This window comes from Spea bombifrons, chromosome 2 (genome assembly GCF_027358695.1).
Source record: "Spea bombifrons isolate aSpeBom1 chromosome 2, aSpeBom1.2.pri, whole genome shotgun sequence".
Classification (NCBI taxonomy): domain Eukaryota; kingdom Metazoa; phylum Chordata; class Amphibia; order Anura; family Pelobatidae; genus Spea; species Spea bombifrons.
Window position 1 is genome coordinate 27,750,650 of NC_071088.1, and position 20,840 is coordinate 27,771,489.

Sequence of the window (20,840 nt, forward strand, 5' to 3'; positions counted from 1 at the left end):
TTGGCTATAAACAAACTGAATTGCCACGGAAGAACTATCTGCTTCAAGCTTTTCTAAAGAGATCCACATGGCTCCAATGGACAATGACCATCATTTGTAAATTACGCTTTGATTGTTGATTTCTAAGAATGTTTTCACTAAATCACGAGTAGGTCTCTCCAATACCACGTCTTGAACAAGTCCCACCACCAGTTAAACATGTTTTAATGTATAATAACCATCATGATGCCATGTTCAGTCTTAGAATTAATTCATTGGTGCACATAGTGAAAACACATATTTCCTGTAGACCGTTTATTTTTTTCCGGATAATAGGCTTTGCGTCTTCTTTTTAGTCAGTTCCACCAGGAAAGCATAGTTGATTATGTCAATCACAGTATAACTGGACAAAGTTTCTCTTTGTTTTTTCTTGGTTTTGGTGGTTTGTCATCGTACAAGAACATTTGGAATGATTCATAAAATATTGTTGGATTTTTTTTTCCAAAAGAGGATAATCCTATTAAAATTAGTTTTTTATTTTTTATTTTCAGCACGGGTCAAGCCTGGAGAAGAAACACAGAAAAGACTACCGGGCTGTCACCATCCACAGTCCTAGAACCACATTTGCCATTAACAGAGCACTGCCTGCTAGTAGGATGAAGAACCCCAGGAGCTCTCGGTTCTCTTTTTGGACAACAAAAGAACTTAATGTGGCTTCGAGGAAAGAGTTAAGTATCCATTGTCCATCCAAAGCAAAGCATGGAACAGCATTAATCACAGCCAAAGCTCCCGACAGAGAAATCAGATATCTGAGACATGTTAAGTGGAAAACCATAATTATGATAAATGTACACATATATTTACATAGAAAAAGTAAAAATAGCTCATACTGCTACTCCCAGATAGTACAACTGAATGTTCATTTTGTTTCTTTTTTTCATTTTTCAGTGATATTATTTATTTATTACTATCTACTTAGCTACACTAAATGTTGTGCAATATTAAAATATCACATATGTCATGTCGATTATGGATTTTGCCATATTAAAAATATTGAGAACTCCCTGCTGGAATCCTCAAAAAACAAACAAAAAAAAAAACAAACCTTACTTTAGATGGGGAACACCATTGAGTATTTACTTAAAGCAGAAATGTGTGAGGACAAAAACAAATTATCTCACTTCCAAAGGATACTTGCAGAAGGTTTCAATGACCACTGGCAGGTGTATGCTGAGAAAGTTATATCTTGGAACAAAACTGCTGAGACTCACTGCGAAAATTAAAGTAACAGTGTTTATAATTTGCATCAGACTAGCTTTATTCTTGCAAAATGAAGAAACATTAAAACCAAGGGGCCAAGTGAAGCCAAGTAACCCCTCAGCTCCTATGCCTATGCACACTTGCTCATTCATACACACACACTTTTCTGTAGCCTGTGTTGTATCCAGTCACAATATGCAACCCTACTGAGCTCCTGCCCCCAATAGCTGCACACCCAATCCTGTTGGAAGAATATCTTTGATTACCTTGTCTGCATGATTATCCCTCCGTATTCAGTTACATCTCACCTAACTTGCTGAATGTTGTTGAATGGTTCAGGTGCCTTTGTAAGGGTGGGGTGAGGAGAAGGGAGAGATGGTTTGATAATACTAGCCCTGCCACTCTGAGCTTCCTTTATGTAAAACAGCCCCTTACATTAAAAAATTAAAAGCATTTAGTTAGATTGTAAAACTCTTAACCACACTGACTATCCTGAGACCAGCCGACTCAAGCTCAAACAACCCAATAACCCTTTCATACAATTTTTCGGTTGTAAATAACTTTCTACAACAATGCGCACATGCACTAGCACAGCTTCCTTAAGACAGGACATATGCACGTACCGGCATATTCCAGATGTACAGGGTATCCTATGAAGAGCATTTCCAATTGAGGTGGGTGCTTTACTCTGATAAGACGAGTTTGATTCTCAATAGATGGGATAGCACAAATGCTGGAAGCATCTCCCTTCTGACAATCTATATCCGATCGACATTCGGGGCTTTTTTGGATTGCCTTTCTGGCTGGCAGACAGACATACTGTAAACAATAGATCGGTGATCAATATTTAGAGGACATGACTTTGCACATTGTTATGATTATTAAGATTATTAAGACAATGCATATACATAATTAAATACTAACAAAAGTGCCTTGCCCAGGTAACACCTTCCCACCCACTATGAATCTCTAATTTGAAATAGCATTGATCATTCTATACTTCTTCATTCAACGGCATATTTCTGGATGGTGTGCCAAACTCAACCTATTTGGTCTGCTATTAATTATGTTATTTTAAGAACTGTTACTTTTTTTTAATTTAAAACAATCCTGCTCGCACTAATTTCAATTTACAGCTAAAGAACACATTGTGCAAGAATGTTTTGCTCATGCACCTTATCTTCTTTTTCCTCTTTACAGACAGAAAAACCCACTGTAGAACTTGCAAAACATTTTTAAAAATCCACATTGGACTGAATTCACTAAAGGCTGATGATAAATTAAAAAGAACATGATGAAACAGACATGTAAGTGTAAAGGGCCAACTTCTCATTAAACAAAATTGCCATGGTCTAAGGATGCTCCCTTTGCTTCCTTCACTTGATCAAGTTGGGAGGTTCACTTCCAGTACTCTAATGGAATTTTCTATGAAAATTAGGCTGAGTAGTGACAGGATGTGAACAATTACAACACGAGAATGATGAAAAGTAGGAACTCAATTACAAATAAATATACTTTTATACTTATGCTTACTAAGGTGCAACAATAAAGCAAATCTAGCCAGAGACATATCAATAAATTATTAGAAGAAAAATCTCTGCCTTGCCTTATTTTCACAATTGCACATTAATTTTCTTAGATCATTATTACCCTTTTTCTTCACCTGGTCTCACTATCTCAAATGCTTTTTTAAAAAATAAATCAATAAATCAAAAAAGAAATTGGTGAAGAAAACATGAAAATTATTTAATGAGTTCTCAAAGAATTGACATGTGACCGTTCTTCATGCTACCGATTCCTGCATCTAAATATGTAGCCTTTGTCCAGAAAAGCCTTTTATTTCCTGTAAACTTACCAATTGATTCCGCGTATTACCGCTGTATGAGAAGCATATGTCGGAAAGGCTGTTGTTACTGCAACACTCGATAGATCCATCCAGTCTTTTATACACTGAAACAAATGAAAGACCCCAAATTATATTTATATGTGGATTACATTCAAAGTGCACGTGAGCAAATAACTTGTAATAACAAGAGAATGTCCAACAGATGTCTCGGTAGATCTGGTGGCCCCACATTACTTTTTCTTAGGGCTATTTGAGTTTAAGAGGAGAAAGCTCAAAGCTCAAATAACAACGTGTACCAATAGCAAAGGTTGTATGCATTTGAATAACCATTGTATTGTATTTAGGTTCTTCTAATATCAAAAGCAGACACCATGTATTGTCCAATGGCGTATATGTGACCATGTTGTGAAGTCCTATGAACCCACAACAAGGGCTTGATATGGCAGAATATTTATGCAAAAACTGGGGCCCAGACTACTACATACAGCCTTTCTAGGCAGATACAGTCACACATTGTAGAAGAAAGGAATCTGCTGCATCCAGGTACAGATACATTATTAATTCCTGTATCAAGTGCATGTCCAGTTCCTTGCTTGTTATCCTACATACCAAGGAGTCCACAAAGGCATTAATGGGACTAACTGTTAGCACAGATAACTAGGAACGATACCCATTCAGTATAGTGTTGTCTGCTACAGAGATCCTCCTCCACCAAGTTCCAACACTGGTGAGATCGCCATCTTACTCCTTTTGACTACATCTTGATACATCTTTTTCTATATTGGTCCAAATAAAGGTAACGTCGCATACTCTAAGAACCCGGAGACTTAAGTGACTTCATGTGTTTTTCTATTTTGGCATCCACATCAACTACAGACTCAAACCATAAAGCAGCAGATCCCAAGATTTGCCCGTTAAAGCTCTAGAGTGGATTATTTTAAGTAGTGTAAATTTGAACAGTGGGAATAAACCCAAGGACAAATGTTTTACTATTTATTGCCCTCTGTGTTTCAAAAGAACAGGATGACCCAATGACTAGGCTCCTAAAATATATTTACCTAGAGCACAGATTTACCAAGGATACAATGTAAAAGTCACTTTGACCCTTACGTCTTTCACCAGGCATAACAGAAAATATGTTTAAACCTAAAGAAATAACTGGCGAATTATAACAGACAGTATTTCCAATACCTTTTAGCTCAAGAAAACCTTGCTGAATTGATTTTGTAAAACAGGAATTGAGCTGTAAAATGACTAGATATCAGCAGATTAGTTTTTAACTTTCTTTGTAATTGATGTTTGGTAAAATAATGAACCAGAGTTTCTGAATATAGAAAAAGCAACACAAATCCATTCAGCTTCTCATTTTGTCTCTGGGACAAGTAGCATTGTAAGCCTATGTTTGACAGTCATCACAATCAATGCATTGGCTTGGATCCAAGCTTTCTAACTTTTTCGGTTATCCTCATAATAGCACAGGAGAATGCCATGACACAACAACTCTACTTAGATTAATCAGAATCCTCGCTATCCGTGTGCCTCAGCTCGCTGGCTTGCAGGAGATGTATTCAGCCAAACGCATTTTGTGGCGCATACAATCACTACATTAACCATCGGCCACCTTTAGTGGGAGACCCAGGTGCCGCACACATGCATAGAAAGCTTTTTCCCAAAAGGAGAGCTTCCTTGCCAAAGACTGGCTGCATTTGGAGCCGCCAAAATTGGAGCCAACAAGGAAGCACAGGGGTGCAGGTTTCTTACCTTCTATGGGTAAGAAGAATGGGTGCTTTTTTGTTTTACGCATGTTAGAGTACTTACAAAGGTGAGGCTGTATGGGACACTAGACCTTGCCTTTAATAAGGCCATATGTTGATCATTGTTGCAAAGATTCATACACAAAGATGCTTTTATGGAATTAGGATATACACACAAAAATATATTTTCTACAAAGCATACCAATGATCAGATTTAAAAGGAACGGGACAATGAGGAAAGGCATGTTCCCTAAAACAATTAGTTCCCTGCAACCTTCTCCTGCAAGAATGTCTAAGCTGACCCTGCATAATGCTAAGTCAATATGAGAATATTTCTTCAAAGCCTTTCTTTGTCAGCCCTTCTTGCAGGAGAAGCTCGCTGGGGTTGGCACTGCATAACACACAGTTCTATCAGAGAGCAAAAATGTTCAGCCCATCTGCAAAATCCTGTTATTGAATGCACATCTGAATGCACTCGGGTGTATTTCATGATACTGTACCTCTGCTTGGGAAGTGAAGCTGCTGAAGAGTGGCCGAGTTCATACAGTAGCCAACCTGTGGTTTCTGAGATATATCTGCTAGGCACGCATGCCAGCCATCCACATTGGTCACTGGACAGTCTTGTACCTGGGTGACAATGTCTTGTACAAACAGTCCCCTTGGTCCGCTGGCAGGTGAATCCTAAACATAAGTGAACATGAAGTATAGTTAATGTTATCGGAAAATGGAATTTTTCTTTTTTAAAGGTTTCAACATACAAAATCCTATAAAAAATAATTATTATACATTACAGTGCCAGCAGGTTCCATAGAACTATTCCAATAGTGGGAAAGTGAATATGAACAATAACATTGAAACCAGCAATATACAATTTAGCAATTCAATTTAACATGTGTTAAGACATGCTGGTATACGAGGGCACATGGGCCCAGTCCTAGTGATCTTATAATCTATTAAATTACATTCATCATGGGATCATTGGGAGCAATAAAAAAAAAATAATAAAAAAAAATACACACACTATATATATATATATATATATATATATATATATATAATATATAAATAAAGCAGGTTGTCAGGCTTTGTTGACATCTGTGGGCTGGCCTGCTGAAGTAAGTCAGCGGCGTCAATTATGTTGTGGACGGGGCTAGCCCAAAACGCATTAAATTTGTAAGGGGTAGGAGGGGGACATGGCGAGTGGTGACCCAGAAAAGCAGAGCTTCAATGCAATCTCCGGGTAAAACCTCGAGAGTTCCTAGATATACTTATCACTTGTAATGGAATACAATGAAGACAAATATATATATATTTAAAAAAATTATGATCCACAAATGTCTATTCTTAACATCTTGATGACACACGCTAAACAAAATGTTCAACAACCGTTCTGCTGACAGATGCACAAGCAGATAATCAATGAAACCTCTGAGGAAGACCAGTTATAGACCACGTCTTCGGTATAATGCACTCAACTAATAGAAAGAAGGAGTAACAAGAAAAAAAACCAGCGTGGAAAGAATTCAGCATGCTGACACAGCTACCTTATTTTCCCTTAGTCAATCTAATCCTATTTAATCAATAATGAGCACAGTGATCTCTTGAGGGGCTGACAAATGGGTACATGAATTCACTGTCAAACCAGTATCTGTGTACTGTGGATTCTTGCATGACTGCTCTATTTCTACTTAATGTTTGACCACTAAACACTTAGATGCATCATATGTTAGATGCAAATCATTTAAGCCTTTAGACACTAAGTCTTTCAGTAAATAGCAATTGCAGCACATTTGCATGTATGAAGTGCTTAGCAATCGGTAAGAAAATCACCGTGGTCCTGGGGTAAATACTACTAACTGGGTATGCATTCCAATAGTAACGCAAGCAGAAAACAAGGTACTTAATACATATTAATGGAAGGGATGCGTGAATGAGATGCGGTGGTAGGAATGAAATACTATGGGTTACCCAGGATCTTTCCAAAATCCTATATTCTTACAGCGATAGATGAAATCTATATTTACATATTCAAATATGCTACATATATGCATTAGAAATCCACTATGTGTGTGTACAATAGGAACAGCCTTCTGAACTTCCTCGCCATGTGATCTGCACAATTATTCCTCCTCATTAAGTTATCTCCACCTTAGTGTTAAATTTCAGATTGTTGTTGATTGGCTTGGCCAGCCTTTGTAAGAGTGGGGGGAACTCCAGGCCAGAAAAATATTTATATAAAGCTGGCCCTTTCACAACCGCCTGCCAAGCCAAGCTTTCCCGTAAGGTTAAAAACCAAGTATCTCCAAAACAATGACGCTGATGGACCAACCCGTTGGATCATTATTTCCCTTGCGCCTGTCCGGGACTGTAATGCTCTGGAAACGTTTACCAGCTAGCATCTGTAGGTGTTTCCGCTGACTTGTGTGTCTACGAACCATGTGGTGGGGTACGAACGAGGGGTGGTTGTGAGAAGGACCTCCTTAGGGAATCCTGTTTTTTATCAACTCCTTTAGACCGGGGCTCAGCAGCCGGGGCTGTGGAGCCTCTACCCAGGTGCATTGGGAAGTGTCCGGGGGAACTGCTGTCATTCGGTGTCCCGACCACGCATCCTTCAATACCCTGGGATCTTCAACGCTCCCTCTTGATAACCCCCCTGAAAACAGTGACTTATGCAAAGATAACAATGTTTGGCGACCTGATTGTGGCGCCGGGCTGTCTCAGCAGGTTATTGTTTGGTTGATGTGATAATGCCTCATATCTGGTAGAGTTCTGTGTATAAGGCTACATGTTTTCTCAATAAACTGTTCCAGGTTTGACCTCAACATTAGTTCTATTTGATGATTGGGATGGGCGGCTATGACAACTTATTGTCCTTTTCAGGACAATATTAGCACAGTGCCAGCACGGCTCCATTAGATTGCTGCCCCCCTTCGTCTCACCCAGTGCTGGAGGAGTGAACTGCAACGTCTCGGATCAAAGGAAGTACGATTTGATTTTGTTGGTGTACCCAGTCAGGGTACAGGTCGTCCCGTCACAATCCTCCTTACTGTGTGTGTGTGTGTGAACTGATTGTGGTGGGATGATACACAGCTAAGTTAAGCATTGATACACTAATTAGCATGTAACAGCTTTCTGCTTATGTGATCACCGTGCAGCCTCCCCAATACCGATCATTCGTGGAACAGCTGCGTGGCACCGGCAAGGGTCTTAAGTTTAGCTTGAAAGGGTACCGCTTATGGCAAGGGGTAAATTCTTTCTGGGAGACACAAAAATGGGAACCCAATGATTAATTTAGTGTTATGTGGAGGCCAATTAAATTCTGTTTCAGATGAAACAAATAACAGCCTGTCACACCACAGCCTCTGTAAGCTACAGTCATTGGCAGCCTTGATAATTACTGGTTATGTGGAGCATTAACAAAATGAATACATAAATGGCTTGAGTAAACCATTAACATCTATTTACAGTATAATGAGAAGAGACGAGCGTGATGAAGGAGGGAACCCTGCTTTTTACACTGTCATTTTCCCCCACTCATGCCCAGAACACATTTAGGAGGGGCGTCATTTACTCTACAGGCATATTAAAATAAAATAAATGAAATACATAAAAAAAAGGGTTGCAAAATGTATATCCAGATTTTTATTTTTTCAAGATACATTATATTACTATGAATTCCCCAGTTTTAAGGAGAGTTTTTTTATGATGAGGTAGAGCTGCCTGTGTTCAGGTCAATGTCAAGCATTCCCAGGCTTCCTCTGGGTTCTGTTTTATTTTTTATCACATGGGTTATGGTAACCAATTAAATGCATTAATACATAGAGAGGTCATGTTCTCTCTGTATACCATCATGAGGGATATGTGTCGCGATACGAAGATCAAGATTGTTATGGATAAATTATTCTACTCCCAGACTTAATATGCACTAGGAAGTCAGATATAAGCAGGGTTACCAAAAAAAAGTAAACCACTTGGAAAAATGGTCTTGCGACCAAACCTACCAAAGAAATGTTCCTGTTGATAGTTTGAAGGTCTGCATCAAAATAGGAAGGGGAAGCTAGCCTTGATGTTCTCAAAAGAGTAAACATTTTGTTAAGAGAATTCCTTATTACCGCTCTTTCCAGAACAATAGACTAGGGGAAACCTATAAATCTTGGGCCCCTTATATTAAAAAAACACAAAGGAACCTAAACCGTCTTTTTTTTTTAATTGGACGAGGCCGGGGGTCACAAAGAACTTCCAAAGGTTTGATTATGATTTTTTTTTGTCTTTATTCTTCTTGTTTTGTAATTATATGATATTGAATTTTTGTTTCTTTCGCTTAATCTAAACATATACTTTGTATTGTTTTGTCCTCTAGATGTAAAATTGTACCAATAACATAAAATAAAAAAAAAAAAAAAAAGAATTGTGAAGAGGATTGTAAAAAGGAATTTATAATTTAAAAAAAAAAAATGTTCCCATAGATGATCAGGGAATATTGCGTCTCCCCCTTTGAAATGCTGAGTATCTGAGAAAAAAAAATGAAATAGGGGTGTAATGCCTATTCAATCACCGGTTTCAACCATACTACCTTCCTCGCCCTAGTCATGACCTACACGAGTAGGATTGAGTGTACTTCCTCTGGTAAATCCGCTCATCTGATAAAAACATTTAAGTACTTAAAGGAATTTAACAAAGTACAGGAGGAAAGTTTATTTCAGAAGTGAAATGTTAGAACACAATGTCATAATCTAACAAGAGGAAAATGGGTAGAGTAGATGGTCTCAATGGTTGTTATCTGCTGCCAAATTCTACATTCTAGGTTAGAAAGAAATATTTGGTGCCCCCTTAAGGAGCAAGAAAAGTCAACGTCTAAAGTGTAACGACCAGCCCTGCATAGGAAACCAATACCAGCAGGTCACTAGAATACATCTTGGCACACAAAAAAGCCTATGCCCTCCTTGCCATGGGTAAGCACATAATACAGTATCACATGTTAGTCTTCATGTTAAATTTGTCAGTGACGGCCATAAATATACTACATAAAATAGCATCAAATGATATGCTCATTAATGGCATTTATTGTAAACATGATAGTGACCATGCCAAATAAATTTCATGCATCAAAACACTGGTGACACAAATGGCGGTAATTATGTTACTTGCGGGGAAACAGTGGAAAAAAAATTGCACTTTTACAGATGAGAAAACTGTATCCATCACGCTGTTATTTTACTCCGTTATTAAAGCTTGCTTTACAAAGATTAAATTCAAGAGTGTATATTTTTTTATTATTGGCACTAATGGCCTTGTAAAAGAACAGCAAACTTTGTTTTGGCCTTTCCATCAGAAACAATATGATGGGCTGCCAAAATCCTTCTCTTTGGAGACACTGGCACTGTATCCTGTCCAAGAGACTTCTGTACCAATAGCAGAGACAGGCTGCCGCTGGGATCAGACATAAATCCAGCCAAGACCTCAGAGTAATGGACAGAGCTCTGAGCTTTTCAACTTCTTCTAATCGATTGTAAGCTTGCAAGAACAGGGATCTCTTCTTCTGCGCCAGTACCTCTTATCGTAGGTCATTGTGAAATGTCAATGTTATTGTTAATTCTCACTCCCGTCTATTGTAATAATGCACCATGGATTTTGTTGACCGTCTATAAATAAATTGTAATATAATTGAATATTGAGACTTATTTTTGAGGCAGTGTGTCTCTTTTGCAGGCAACAGTGAAATGGGCCAGTTGGAGAGATCCCTTGATGTCCCCCGACTGGCCCAGGGAGGTGAAAAGTATTGACCTCATTTGTAGCTCCAATGTTTCCTACTTCTGGGGTCAGCGTTGCCTCTTGCCACACTCTCAAACAGAGGTGGCCTGAAAAGTTGGGGGTTATTCTAATGCATGCTGAAAAGCACAAGGAGTCCCTCTGGATCTAATGCACAGAAAAGAGACACCTGTCCTCCATCTGCATTCCTTGGAATGTTTCCAATACGTTGAACTAGGTTCTCCATTTGGTAAGACATTGGGCATAGCCCCTAATGAGGTAGTTTGCAGAAAGGTGAGCATTTCAACTCGCTGTTATCTACATCATGAAACAAAAAACCCCAGTGAGTTTTCCTGCAAGAACGGCTGAGCTGGCCCAGTAAATCGGCGTGGGTGGCTTTAGGAAACCTCTTGCATTATGCAAGTGTGACTCATCCCTTCGTGCAGAAAAAGCTCACCAAGACTTGATAGTGGAGAGTGATATCACGGAGCTGAAAGGTTCTCCTGAAATCACCCTCTTTAGTGATTAGAGCCACTTTAATTTAAAACAGGAAAGTACATAATGTAAATATGAAAGGAGGAGGCGAAGAAGAAAAAGATGCGATACAGTTCCATACACTTTATCCCACTCTTACCTCTACAACTTCAGTAACAAGCGCTCCAACTCCAGTGTAGTAAAACGGATACAGAAGAGCAGGAAGCGGAAACAATATCAAAATGCCCACCAGACCGAGAATGAAATTATGCCAGACCCCTGAAAAAAAGGAATTGTACAACTCCATTCAGAAATGTAACAAGGGATTCAATAACAAGCAATTTGGAATGTTGGATGTGCAGAAAGCTTTAAACGCAGTTAATATTGGAGGGGTCCCTTTAAATCATATTTGGTGAACAATAACATGAAGTTAATAGAAAATCAACATTCTGTTGCAAAAAAAATAACAGATGTTCAGGCATTCCCCACCCAATGACATCTTCACTGACAGTACCAGGAATTTTGTGAATAATAATAATAATAATAATGTGAAAAATAATAGTAATAATGATTAAAAAAAAAAGGTCAGAGTATGTTTTCCTGCAATGCCCCTAAGAGTGTGATCAAGAAAGTAGTTTAGCACGGACATATTTAATCAACCAGGATGGAAGAATGCTACAGGTCTGAGACAGAAGAGTCATCTCAAAGGACTATAAAAGTAGGAAGGTACACTGGGTCCGTGACTCAAGCAGCACATCGAAGGGTTTGCCTGACATCTAGTGGGCAAAATATTGAATGGAAGAAGCAACACATTTGCAGGAAACAAGGAAAACAATCCACGAGCACATAATTTCCCCAAATAAAAACGGTATAAGGAAGCTGTGGGGGCATGAGAAAAACCGAAGACAAAGTACCCTAGAATGTTGCAATGCAAGCATTGGGGAAACATTGTCTTTTAATGGGATGTTTTCTTTCAAAATCATTCTTAGACTTCTTCTACATTCATTCACTAAACAATGAGATGAAAAACACAATCTTTCTGCCTTATTATCGACATTTGAGTTTTCTCAAGCCTCCATATGCACAGAACCGGTGTCTGAAGATTGGAGGGATCCCAAAGGATATTTCCTGAGGACGTATAGCCAGCAACTTATTCTTGCCTACGAGGGCAGGTCGGGGGGGGGGGCTCACCCTCTTAGGTGATCAGGCCTTACTGTGTGCTGCTGCCCAATGGGCCCGTTAAGGGGAGCTCTCATATCTCTGCAGTCAGCCCATTTACACTATAGAGCCCGCTACTGAGTGCATTCAAAGGTGATGCATGGCTTTAAGACAGAGCGCCAGGATCTGACAGCATATGCCGGCTACCGGTAGCGAGGATGGCGGCCATAGATGGGGCAACTGCACTGGGTCAGCATCAGAGGTAAATACGTCTGGGTATAGCTCCTGTAACACAGGGGTAGCAAGCATTAAAGGCACCCCATCTATGCATTTTTCACAATCTCCCTGCCCCTTGGCTCTTTGATTTGCAGGAGATGATTTGCCAAACAAACAAGCTACATGTCCTTAGTTTATTACCCTAAACAAAGTGAGCTCAATGTAGTATTTTCATGCCACTTCAATCTTTATTATAAAAATATCGTAATAATAAACATCCCAATACTATTCCAGACAAGTTATCAAGTTCCATGAATGCAAAGACACCATTATTATTTTTTTTTTAATATAAAACAGACTATAAACTGGGGTCCGATTTGGCGGTGTCCAAAGTTAAAAACTTCACGAACAGAGTAACAAGGATTAGATTCTGTAATCGCTACCCTCCCGCCGTGTTACAGCACTTATCAACATGGTTACGGATCCAACGACACGGTTAATGCGCAATAGATCAGTTTAATTGCTATGTTCCTTTTAAGTCCCAATTCAATCAAATGATTTTTTTTTTAAATCTTTCTTTTGCCAATCTGTGCCGCACGAAAAAAGAAGGCAAATTAATAACTAAAATAAAGTTTAAGCCTATATTTAAGAGAAGCTTGCACATATTTTGTTTAGCTATACGTTATATAAGATACTGATGCTAATTCTGAGCAGAATGATGGGAAATAGGAACCAACCCTTTAAATGCCAATGAAAGTAGATTGCATTTATATAGCACATGCAGACACCATAGTATTGTATAACGAGATAATACAGTTAAACTGAGACAAAGGTGATGTGCTTTACAATCTATAGGGTATTAACTCATTTGCTAAATTTAAGCAGTTTATATTTTATTAACTGAAATAATACAGATTATTATTTAGTTGACATTATTTCCAAAATTCTTTTAGATGTAAAAATCTTGAAGCAGGCGTCTTATTGTGGTGTTTGTCCCGCAGGCATTCAGCTCCCCGGCACACAGGTGCCAGATGGGTCCAAATCATAAAGCCAGGGGCTAATGGTATCTACAGACTCATACAATGCCACACGTTCAGCCCATCACCTGTCCTGCTAGCCAAGAAGCTGGGGGGGGCAGGAAGGAGACAAATGCATAGTGGGGGTTTTGATGATTCCCCCGTTGAGATCTCTCAGCTATATACATTAAAGTGCACATGATGGCTAGAGGGCCCCTTATATTACTGTCATCACAAGGCCAATAACATTATACTAAAGGTTATGATATTATATACACACAATGAGGGATGATAGAAGGTTAAGTTACTGTTTCGCCGTGTAAGTATTATTACTTTCTATTTTTCTTTATAATAGATTTTTTGACCTAGAAAGTAGTCTTATGGGGATAGATTGTGTCTTCGAATGGATTCTATTCTTTAACAAGCTAATTAGATTTCATTTTGATGATCCTAAACTAACTCGCCAGAAAAAGCAGGGAAATTAACCCTTTCAATGCTAGGGATCAGGGCACATTTTGATCCTCGGGAGTCTGGGCCAATTTTCATAGTTTTGCTCTAGTGATATTTAGGGGACAACCTTAAAACAATTTACATTTTATCTAGGGGCACCTATATTTTTCTTCTGGACAAGTTAAGCCAGTCATAGATGCATAGAGTAAGACTAACGTGCATCACTTATATACGGACACTTACGGTTCCCAAATTTTAGCAAGAGAATTAAAGCAGCAGAAAGTGATCCGTATATGGCCTTTTTAAAAAAAACAAACATTTGAGATAGCAGATATGCAAACTTCACATTTAGCTTAATTATTGATTGCTAAAAATTACGGGCTCTTTAACTGCTTCATTGCCCTACGTACGCACTATAATGTCTACAAATCAGATGCCAAAAAGGCTCTTAGGGGTTACCCAGGAGAAGTCTAAAAACCCCCTGGACTGTGTCCACAGAATGCCCAGTTGTATCATCAGGCATTTCCTTACAGCAGGTGTCACTGCTGACACCTGTACAAGGACTACGTGGAGGAGCAGAGACCTAGGAAGGGCTTTCCAGACCATGTTGGGCTCTCTGATCAGCCCCTGCTGGCAGAGAATACAGGGTTAATAGTCTCACCCGCTTCCAAAAAGTTATCAGCGCATTTCACAAACCAGTCCCGCGTCTTCTGAGAGAGGGGGCTATTTTCTTAAGGAGATTTAAACTATGCTACATAGTATGCAGTGTGCTACCCAAGTCAGTATTTTTAACCCTTTATATGATTACAGTATAATGTAAGTAAAGTGCTCTTTCCTTATCTATTTTGCAGTGTAGTTTTATTACAAATTAAGTTTTAATTTTAGTAATTAGTGAGCACTTTATGTGTATTTATTCTATTTATTAGGGAGATTTTACTCATCAAATTTCATACCTGTGGCTTAGCTTTGTTGATCAGTTTGTCTTAGTCTGCCTGTTTTATCATACCCTTTGAATATATGTACTGTAAGTAGTGCTGCGTAAATTGTTAGCACTATAAACGTATACTATAAACGCTATATAAATAAAAGATAATAATAATAGGATAAAATAGCAAAAAAAAAAGTACTGGGCTTTAAGGTATAAAAAAAAACACTGATCAAGGAGGGGTTAATGTTTTCCGTTCACAGTACCTATTAAAGATTGTGATCAGTTTCCAGTTTGTATTTTTCATACGTGACATTTAGCTCCATGTTTTCCCCAAAATGTCTCTATACTATTTGAATGAATTATAAGGAACCCATAATGCAAAACAGAAGTTTATGAGGAGGCGCTGGATAGTCAATGGAACCTTTCTAATAAGAAAGACCACTCCCTTCCCACTGTGACTGACATCTCTCAAATGTCTCTATTTCACACAGAATATCATTTATCCATAAAGACAACACAATACATTACACAAAAGGTTTGTAAAACACACGCGTTTTCTACCTGCACAAAATATCCGCAGTTGCTGAACAGGAGAAACCATCTGCAGGTGAGTGGTCAGCAGATCCACAAATGCCCCGGGATAAAGAATGAAGATAAATATTCCGAAGCCATTAAAGCGCACTGTTTCTCTAAAGAAGGAACAAAACAGATTGCTATTCACAACATTTAAAGAAAAAGTCCATCAACATAAAACAAAAAATTGTGAATACAAAACAATCAGTTTTTTTTGTTTTTTTTTAATAATATGGAAAGCCAACCAGTTATTTTAAGTCGATAAAATATTCTTTGGTTAGATAGGGTTACTAGTTATCTGACCCTATAGGTTAAAGAGGGAGTGCCCTTGAGCATAAAATCCAGGGCTGTATATAGTAATATAGCTTAGCATTGACAAGAACCGGGTTTTATTTAATCTGGTTTCAGTAAACTTCCTTTATCTGCAGACCTGGACGCTGCCATAGTTGTCATGTGACATTTCGGATATCTGCTCAAATACCACACTGAGCCGATTCTTTATGGCGATGCTAGCGAAGTCCGTTCCTCTATTGACTTTCTTCAGCCAGAGTGTCCAGCTGGGTGATTAAGACAGAGTCAATCTATTCTGTTCCACAGGTAGTATGATAAGGAGTCAGGGCATTTGTCTTGTGAACTGGGCATACATAACAGAGCCAGAACACATACAAATGGCTAATACGCAGCTGCCTGATAAATGAGGAACGCCGTTTAAAAATAATCACAAGTATTGCCCTATTTCCCCCTTTCTTTAATTTGATAGTAGTAATAAAAAAAATTGGGGTGAGTTCCCTTTAATATTTGGTTTGCATTTGAAGTGCACTTTATTGTGGTGAAGTTTAATGCTATCTCACATTTCCAGGTGTATTTTGCAGTTTCAAGCAATTCATCAATATTTTCTTTAACCCCTTAAGGACAATGGGCGGTCCCAATACCCATTGAAAACAATGCATTTTGAGCCCGTACATGTACGGGCTTTGTTATTAAGGGGTTAAAATATCTGCAATATTTTGATCTTCATGCAGTTTAACAATTCAGATCCAAGCCATTGCTGCGGTAATTGGTATTGTAGCCCCCGATCATTGTTAGCCGTCTGCCTGTTTGAAATATTGATGTCGACGCAAAACGCTACATTAACTTTGTTGTTCGGAGAAGGAAGCAGGTCGTATTACCTTACGGCTGCCATTCCATGGCCGATCTCATGTATGACACCGCTGATGAAAATTGCAGAGAAGAAATATGACAGCTGGCTAATGGGAAGATTTACACCAGGCACCTGTTCAAGGAGGCATGACAACAAAACATAACAGGGTCACTTATACAGACACAGTATACTGGTATCCCGTCCTGATAGAAGCACTTTGGGGTCTAATCACTAAATGGAGAGTTATGGTTTCAACTGTATAGCAACTTCTATTGTATGACCTAATAAGTAATTAGATCCATTGGGACCCTAGGGGCTTAGCAGCTTCTGTGACGCTAGCGTTTGATTTTTCTTTTTTGTTGTGAGCATTATTATGGGCAACATTTGGGCACTAAGTTTTATTGGGACACGCATGCTCCTGTGTCTATTTTGGGTTAACCCCTAGTGTGCAAATATGTAGTACAATCAAATATTTTGGGAGATGAGGAAATCTTACTGATTTTACTATGCATTATACAGGGACAGCCAAGTTCTTCCTGCAGCAGCTCACGTGGGTTGGACCTCAGTAATGCACAGTGAAGTCACGGAGGTTAAAACCACAACTCTCCCTTATATCAGAAGTATGTATCCCTACGGTACATATACCCCCGGCAGGAGCAACCGTTACTCCTGTTCTTTTGTAGAGAATGACATATTTAGGGCCCCCTGTTGCAATATTGGAATCTGCTGTCGTTCTTTAAATAAAATGTAATGCAGTCTTGTGATATATATGGTAGTTGGGCCTTCTTGCCAGGGCCAACTAGTCATCTGTACACATAGATACACCGTGGACTAAAGGACAGTACAATGGTGTCTCTGGAGCAGGTATTCAGGTCTTAAGGGGTGGAGATAATGCTGAACCTGATAAAATCTTTATTGGCTAACAAAAGGGAGGGATAAATCTGAAGGAAGGTCACCCCTACATGCAACGAGCAATGATCATTATAAGCAAACATTCATATATCATCAATAGCTCTGAGAAAAGGACTCACCACAACCTGCAGGATGCGATCGTTTTGGGATGCTGGACTTTCTGCCATCATCTGATTTAGAGTCTGTACGAGAGTCTTCCCCAAAAGGATCATGGAGCCAAACATTGCGAGGACTCCAAATACCATACCCATGCTGAACCTGGCAAATGATTCATTAGATTTACATTTCATACATAAAACATAGTGGTATTACATTAAATCCATGTTTTAGAGAGGCATATACAATGAAAACATAGCCAAACACAGCATTAGAAAATTAATGCAGCCAACAACTTGGTGCACAAACCAAATATAAAAAGTAACAAAAACCCAAGTTATGCGGTTCTACGTTGGATTTGTGTGCATATTGATGACAATAAACTTATTGTAGGGTAAACGCTCGATAAGGCATTAAAATATTCATTTCCAAAAATATGACCTAATTTCTGCTCCTCTGGTACACCCCTTTGTGTACTACTACTTTCATGACCTTCATCATCGTAACGGAGGGTCATGGAATAAAATAATATAAATATTGATGTATATCTGTGTGCATTTATCATCCTTTTAATTTATTGCGGGGTAGGAGGGTTGTCGCATACCCGCCTATAGGCAGGCATCAGCAATTGTTCTTATATACTCACAAGTGACACATAAAGGAACTCTCCCGGGTATATGCCGGTACTAAGCTCGTTTGAGCAGGGCCCTCCTTAACGGTTTGTTTAAATCAAACTGTTATGTTATATACTACTTGTTAGGTCCTGTCTACCCATTATACAGCGCTACGCAATTTTATTGTGCTATATAAAACAATAAATAATAATAACAGTAAACACAAGGAAAGAGTGATCTGTCTGCTTGTTTTTTATTGAAAACGTATAACACAGAAGTACTATTTTAAAAAAGGTCCTATGAACGCTATATAAGGATTTATTCACTAAAGCAGTTTACAGGTGTCTGTAAGAGAGGCGACTGCATTATAAAGGACACCAGTGAGCTTTTCCTAAAATAAATGCCAATGTAACCCTGCATATTCCATATCCAACGTTCCAATGTTTTGATTTACACAAAGCAACGAGCGGGAATGTAATCTTTTGCAATAGATGCTTATTGTGGTCAATCCTTTATAATGACAGTGGATTCAGGAAACCAATATCTTAACCCTCCCAAAAACCAACTCGTAAACGAATGTTTTTTGTTAATTAACCTCATATTATGAATAAATACAGACTTTCGGTACATGTGCAAGGTAAATATGTTTTTGAGTGCATTCCAGCAACCACATCTCTTAGCAGGTTACATCAACCGGTAGCGTGTGATGTCTTTAGTGGCCTACATGGATTTTTGTGTAGAGTAAGAGAAAACCACTGACAGGGTAGACCTAAAGTGAAAACTATATTTATTACTTAGCGTCTTTTTGCAAAATGTGCACTGGACATACCCAACCACCAAATCTGTCTTCCTATTGTTTGTAAAGAATCGTGAAGAGACAACATTGTCCGATTTGTTTATTGGATTATATTTTCTTAGATCATCATTTTGAATCGACAGAAAGATTGGACAGGTTGCTTGGTGGGAGTCCAACAGTGTTTATAAATAACATAGAACCCTTACCAAAGGTATAAGAATCTAGGTTTCCACCTCCCCCACTTATAGAAGAGGCGGTTGAAGATATTTGTTTGCCAACGGATGTGAAACGGTGAGATGCTGAGCCCTTGCGTGGACAGCCATTCTTCATAATTGGTCTTCAGAGATTTTGAGGACTAAAAGTTTCAGGCAACAAAAAGTAATTTAATCATCAAGAGAAAACATCATAGAGGGGAAAAAATTAAACACAAGCAGAAGACGACACCGGTGGCTTTCACTACCTGGCATCTTACTAAAGGAACATTGATGGTGCTGCTCCACCATTAGTGGCTAGTACTCCAAATGGGAACAATAAAAACCAATCTTAATTGACTTTCATATAATATAGTTATTACAGCATTTTCCATAAAAAGCCTGTTTTGCGGGGCTCCACAGTGGTTCCCAGCCTCGTTGTCAGATAAGCCAGGCACCCATATGAGAAGCAGCAGTTCCTCTCCTACACCACCCCAGGATTTGCCCTGTCTGAAGCCATGCGTTTGCAACGTGAAGAATACCAAGTCTCTCTTATGCCAGCTTACCCATCATTGGTGGCAACCGCAGCATATTAATCCTAGCATAAAAGGCTGCATTCATTATTGTTCTATTCATTCTGGCACATCAACCAATATAAAATATTATATATTCAATAAAAAATGGGCCCAAGCCATTTCCTGCCAATGGAAATCTTAAAAAATTATACATTTAAACCAGTTTCAGCCCTGATTTCCTAAAATAACACAGCTATGAATCGCTCCTTTTTTATGCAGCAATCCCTAAGTAATTTAGCAGCCTCTGTTGCTACGGTTACCACACTACACAGTGCAAAGTGTTTAAATGTGTTGGGGTTACACACATAGCTTTGTGGTTTCTATTTTATTGCTGTTACGTATGACACCTCTAGTGTGCACAGACATGATCCCGCATGCGCCTCCACTGCTTCCCTCTGCATGCATGATAGGTGATCATACCAACCACACTTACCAAAAGTAACGTGTCCGCCAGGTAAATCACACACCATCCTCCGAGAACCGTCACCACCAAGGGTATAGGGATCATAGCAATAACAACATACCAGCCAGGGCAACACACTGCCGGCAGACCACAAACAACACGGTACCTTCCCTTACCGTCCCCTTGTTTCCCACCGAACTGATCCAGCGGATGAACCAATGTGGTCCAATCAGTAGCCGATTTAGCTCAAAGGGGAATTCCGTGCGTATTAACAGTTCGCCATCTTTAGTGCTGGCGGAAGTAATGAGTATCTTTGCATACCGGATAAAGCTGATCTTTAAATTGGTAAACTCATAAATTTAATGCGCTGTGTGGCAGAAGGTCTCCTTTTTACCTTACTTACAGGCAATTAGAAGATGGCAGTATTTTGAGCAGAACTCTTTATTAATAAGGAAACAAACAATACATTTTTTTAAAAAACAACAACAAATAATTAACAGAGCATGATTTAAGTCCATTTCTTTTTTTTATCATATGACAATCATGATGATCGTGAGTTTCAGCTTCAGCCAACTTGTAATTTGGAAATGAATTTATCGAGTGATTTATGGAGTGATTTGGGAAAGACAAACATGCTTTAGTCTGATTTAGGAATTTTAGTAAAACACATATTCTAGTGTTAAATATCGGTACTTTTTTGTAGTCTTTTG

The 20,840-nt window shown here is 38.8% G+C and overlaps 1 protein-coding gene across 1 annotated transcript; it reads right to left on the minus strand.

Annotated features, from left to right (window-relative positions):
• Window positions 1–293: 293 nt before the first annotated feature.
• Window positions 294–20,315, minus strand: MBTPS2 (membrane bound transcription factor peptidase, site 2). Its single transcript, XM_053457281.1, has 11 exons — window positions 20,161–20,315; window positions 19,168–19,316; window positions 17,575–17,713; window positions 16,572–16,675; window positions 15,391–15,518; window positions 11,222–11,340; window positions 5,340–5,520; window positions 3,095–3,189; window positions 1,863–2,058; window positions 1,174–1,249; window positions 294–788 (listed from the first exon to the last, which is right to left on the minus strand). Exons 1-11 carry the CDS (start codon window positions 20,233–20,235, stop codon window positions 566–568), a joined length of 1,485 nt encoding a protein of 494 aa, XP_053313256.1. The 5' UTR covers window positions 20,236–20,315; the 3' UTR covers window positions 294–565.
• Window positions 20,316–20,840: the final 525 nt, after the last annotated feature.

Coding starts and splice junctions, on each gene's coding strand:
- MBTPS2 (XM_053457281.1), bottom strand. CDS start 20,235: ATGATCCCTATACCCTTGGTGGTGACGGTTCTCGGAGGATGGTGTGTG. Junction 2,059..3,094: donor GTAATACGCGGAATCAATTG/GTAAGTTTACAG, acceptor TATTGTTTACAG/TATGTCTGTCTGCCAGCCAG. Junction 789..1,173: donor GTCATTGAAACCTTCTGCAA/GTATCCTTTGGA, acceptor AACATGTCTCAG/ATATCTGATTTCTCTGTCGG.